Genomic DNA, 4,922 nt, shown 5'->3' with positions numbered 1-4,922 from the left:
TGACAATGAGCAAATATGGTGGGTATGGCAGGTCGGCGGGGGGTGCTTGCTCCTCCATGACACCTGATCCCACCTCTAATTTTTTTAGGTCCATGTTTGCTCTGCTCCCAGTTTGCATTGTTTCAATGGACTTTTGGGCTTGATTGCTGTTCGTTATGTCCCCGTTTCATTTCAATGAGAAGCTCTTGCATCTTTTTAATATAAACTTCAGAGTAATTGTTGTGGAATCTGAACGATTTTAATAAGTTTTTTTTTCATAGATAACCAATTATAAGATATGAATATTTTCGAGTTCAGTTTTGATTGACGGAAGTTATTTCTGATGTCAAATGTCTAGCATATAATTTACCGCGAGCCATGGTTGTATAAAGTGTTGATAAGTTATTCATTTTGATGCAATTGGTTTGGAAAAATGTGATATCAGATTTTCTTAAAAAAAAAAAAATCTTTGGAGTTTTCTTTTCACAACACTTAATAATTTTGTGAGTAGTAAAGATAGTCTCGGTAGAACATTTACTGGACCCTTCAATATATGAAACAATAATGATTCTTACTAAGATAAAGCGTCGTGATTTTGATTTAACATCCATTGATAATTCATTGTTTTGAAATATTGAAACGTTTTAATTGCTGCAAACAAGAAATTACTTGTTGGATAGTATGTAGTGACTATGATTATAAAACCTCGTATGAATCTGCAGGGCGTCTGATATCAATGGTAGATGTACGACACGACGGACGTGCTAAGTCTTCTGACTGAGAGCTTTAACATAGCTGATAAGTCTTGTACGGCTATTTAATGAGAGGTCTGTTTACTTGAGCTACAGTTTAGAACTGTCAACAAGGATTCATTTCAAAGATCTAATATGAAGGTCTTACTGCTGCTGGTCGTTGTCATTGGTATGAATGGCCTTTTTAATAATTACTTGTGATATCTAGGAGAAATAATCTAGCTAATTTGTTTTTGTTTGTTTTTAAGTATTTTTTAAAAGTAATCTGTATTAAGATAGAACGATTTTCTGTTTTATTTCAACTACATAAAATTTACTCTGAAAGATTTTTCCTTTGTGTGAAAATTAAAGTGGATCTAGTCTTGAACTGTTGAAATAATGCACGTGTATAATACCGACAATTAAGATTCGCATAAATAAGAAATAACTTTAGAGAATTTAGTCAGTAAAAGAACTTTTTTTTTAAAAGTGAAGGCATACTGGTAGACATTTAATTCTTAAATTGTTTTTTGACATTTTAATGGGTATGGTCCTAAAATGTGTTCTTAAAATGTTGAATAATAAAATTTGGATTCGTAGGACTAACTCATGTAATTTTCTCGCAAATTCAAAAATTACGAAATTATCCACTTTAGGTAAATAAAGATCTTTTAGTAATAGATTTTTGTATTATTTCACGAACATAAATTTTAGATTCAAGATGTTAAAGAATGAAAAAAAAAATTATGAAAGGACAAGTTGCGTTACCCTTATGGTACAAAATATCAGAACAAAGCTACAATATCCATATTTTGTAATTAAAAACCTTAATGAATGCGCGTTTAAAATCCACCATTGGTTACGACTCGAAGCGTCCAAAGAGGCCTTAAGGTTCTAATAAGTTCTTGTGAAATTTAGTCAATTTTTAGAAACTTTTTCACTTTGGAAAACGCAAAGCGTTAGCTACGCTTCTGACATTTTCATAAAAAGATGCTTAGTTACATGTACTAGTAAATAACATATGTAATTCTAATAGAAAGGCTAGCTTGCGCTCTGTGTTTTTTAAAACAAAACGTGCCTTTAAATTGGTGATTGATAAGAAAATTTGAAAATTGGCAAATTTGATGATATTTTTGTGAATTTTTGAAGCTATCACTTTACACAAATGCTCATTTTAAAACAGGGATACATTAGATTATGAACCATTGCATTGTTCTAAAATACAACCCAAAGCACTGGCCAAAATGGCGTCTATCCTACTCTGCCCATTAAGTTTTCCTGTCTATTTAAACGTTGGTTCTACTAATAATGCCAAAATGCTTTAAATATTCCAACACTATTCTATTTATACGTTGATTTTGCTAATAATGTCAAATGCTCAAAATGTTCATCATTATTCTGTTTAAACGTTGGTTTTACTAATAGTGCCAAAATGCTCAAAATATTCATCACTATTTGTACATAAAAATATTATCTCCATATATGCATGTATATCACCTGTTCACTGGTATCTAGTGCAATTTATGTTTAAGGAGATAGCGCAAAGAAATGGTTGTTTGTAATGTAAGGAAGGAAAGGTTTGGTATAATTAAAAGGTTGCGCTGCTGAGGAGATGTGTAGATCTGTAATATAATTGATTCTCCTATTGCTTACGCTATTGCGGAGATGTGTAGATTTGTAATATAATTAGTTTTCCTATAGGTTGTAATATCATTGGCTCTCCTATTGGTTGCACTGCTGCAGCGATATTTCGATATGTAATATAATTTGCACTCCTATAGGTGGCACTGTTGCGGAGCTGTTTCGATCTGTAATATAATTAGCTCTGCCATAGAATGCGCTGTTGCGGGGATGTTTGTTCTGTAATATATTTGACTTCCAACAGTCTATTGGAATTCCCATGGGTGCCAGTTGCGCCCCGTTATTGGCAGACCTTTTTTTGTATTCATATGAAGCAGAATTTGTCCACAATCTTATACGTGAAAAGAAGAAAACACTTGCTGTGGCCTTCAACTCGACATTTAGATATATCGAAGACGTATTGTCAATTAACAATGGCTATATCCATTCTTATGTCGATACGATATATCCCAGTGAGCTTGAGATAAAAGATACTACAGAGTCTGACACATCTGTTTCATATTTGGATATTTTACTTGAAAAGACGTTAATGGTGGTCTAACAGCTATGCTTTATGATGGGCGTGATGACTTTAACTTTTCAATCGTCAACTTCCCTTACGTATGCAGCAATGTACCTTCATCACCTGCATACGGGGTATATATCTCTCAGTTGATTCGATACGCAAGAGCATGCTCTACGTATGTACGTCTAAAACGGGATAAATTATTGACAAACAAGTTGATGAAACAAGAATATCAGCTGTCTCGTTTAAAGTCATCATTTCGTAAGTTCTACGGTCGATACAATGACCTTGTCAGCAAATACAATTTATCATTGAGTCAAATGCTGACGTTTTTCATACTAATTGTTAGGCCATTATTTACACACTGAATTGTCGACGGATTTTTCCGTTAATTTTCGATCATGACAAGGAGCACACGGCGGGTGTGACTTGTCGGCAGGGGATGCTCACTCCTCCTTGGCACCTGGTCCCACCTCTGATGTTTGGAGGTCCGTGTTTGCTCTGCTCCTATTTTGTATTGTTTAATGGACTTTTGAGCTTGAATACTGTTCGTTATCTCCATGTATTTCACTCTCCTATAGGTTGCGCTGTTGCGGAGATGTGTAGATCTGATTCAGACTGTTCACATGTCCAGTGTGATTCCTCAACCCAACTCCACTGTGTCTTCAATACGTGTACCTGTACAGAACCATCCACACATAGTAGGAAATCTTCTTTATCTCCTAAATCTTAGAAATAAAATCATACAGCTTCACAAAGATAAATAAATGTTATACTTTGAAAATAAGAATGAGAGTACTAAGGCAAGAAAGATTTCTCTCTCTTTCTGACTCAGAAATTCATATCAATAATTGTAGGTACTATAAAAAAAAATCATTTTTGGAATATTTTTCAACTCAAACATGTTGCGATAGATAAATTGACATTTTTACTATATAAATATTTTTTTATTTGTAAGTCCACCTGATTAAAATTTATCTTTTCAATATCAGAGTGCCAAACACAAAGAGACTGTGCCTACATTAGATGGGACTGCCCACGTGACCGCCGCCACTGTATTGACGGATTATGCAAATGCACTCGAATTTAATAAAAATAAAAAATATATCTTACTCTATGTATTAATCACACATATACTAATTACATCAAGGGGTCTGAGATTCTACTGATATTCATATCATATTTAATGATTCAATAATTGGCCGAGTTAAGCGTCCTAATCCTAGTGAGAACTTGTCCGTCACAGGGAGGGATAAAGACTTAATGCTAATTTTCTTGAGAAGTATATTGTACTCCTATAGCATGATGCAAAATCGCAAAGAAAACTGGGGGTCAATGTGCATCTTACTGTGCAACGGTACAGTTTGGCCTTTTTGCACCTAAATTGTGACTATTATATTAATCACTTTAATCATTATTTGTTTGTATATTGTTTAACGTCCCTCTCGAGAATTTTTCACTCATATAGAGACGCACCACTTGCTGGTGGAGAGCTGCAAATTTTATCCTATACTCGGCACTTATGGCCATTGAGCAGTGAGGGATTTTTTTCCTGCCAGCACCTACTGCGACACGGGACCTCGGTTTATACGGTCTCTTTCGAAGGACCGGTCTCCACGTCCCACAGTGGGATTCGAACCCGCGACGTAAGGATCAACTCCTTACCTCGCGAGTCTAGAGCAGAAGCTCTAACCACTGCGCCACCCGAGCGACTTAATCTTTATTTTATTTTATCAGATGTAATCATGACAATAAATATAATCTTATTTTACGTAAAATGTATCATTGAACATATCATACAAATTAATGTGCATAAATTATTGTATGACTTTTTGCACTAAAACGTATCATATTTAGGGTATTTAAAATCTAAATAAGCAATAAAATATTTTCTTATATCAAACTTTTAATGGCTTTGTGCTGGTCGGTTGGAAATAACGTGTAGTTTAAAATGCTGAAAGAAAATATAGGGTCAGTGATTTAAATTTTGAGATATTGGTCAAAATACGCGATTTTCAGACAAAAACAGTGTAAATTTTATCTAGACTTCTTTTATATAATTATTT

At 34.1% G+C, this 4,922-nt stretch overlaps 1 protein-coding gene across 1 annotated transcript; it reads left to right on the top strand.

Annotated features, from left to right (window-relative positions):
- The first annotated feature begins 866 nt into the window (after positions 1-866).
- LOC133191603 (serine protease inhibitor Cvsi-2-like) lies at positions 867-3,963 on the top strand. Its single transcript, XM_061327349.1, has 3 exons — positions 867-900; positions 3,438-3,557; positions 3,849-3,963. The coding sequence occupies exons 1-3, from the start codon at positions 867-869 to the stop codon at positions 3,944-3,946; spliced, it is 252 nt and encodes an 83-aa protein (XP_061183333.1). The 3' UTR covers positions 3,947-3,963.
- Positions 3,964-4,922: the final 959 nt, after the last annotated feature.

This window comes from Saccostrea echinata, unplaced genomic scaffold (genome assembly GCF_033153115.1).
Source record: "Saccostrea echinata isolate AGI-Se365-2 ecotype Australia unplaced genomic scaffold, CSIRO_AGI_Sech_v1 ptg000023l, whole genome shotgun sequence".
NCBI lineage: Eukaryota > Metazoa > Mollusca > Bivalvia > Ostreida > Ostreidae > Saccostrea > Saccostrea echinata.
This window is presented reverse-complemented; position numbering and strand designations above follow the sequence as displayed.

What these genes read in the sequence shown, in the direction of transcription:
- LOC133191603 (XM_061327349.1), top strand. Translation starts at nt 867, where the DNA reads ATGAAGGTCTTACTGCTGCTGGTCGTTGTCATTG. An exon ending in GCTGCTGGTCGTTGTCATTG is followed by an intron (nt 901 to 3,437) that starts GTATGAATGGCC and finishes ACTCTCCTATAG; the next exon opens with GTTGCGCTGTTGCGGAGATG. An exon ending in TACAGAACCATCCACACATA is followed by an intron (nt 3,558 to 3,848) that starts GTAGGAAATCTT and finishes TTTCAATATCAG; the next exon opens with AGTGCCAAACACAAAGAGAC.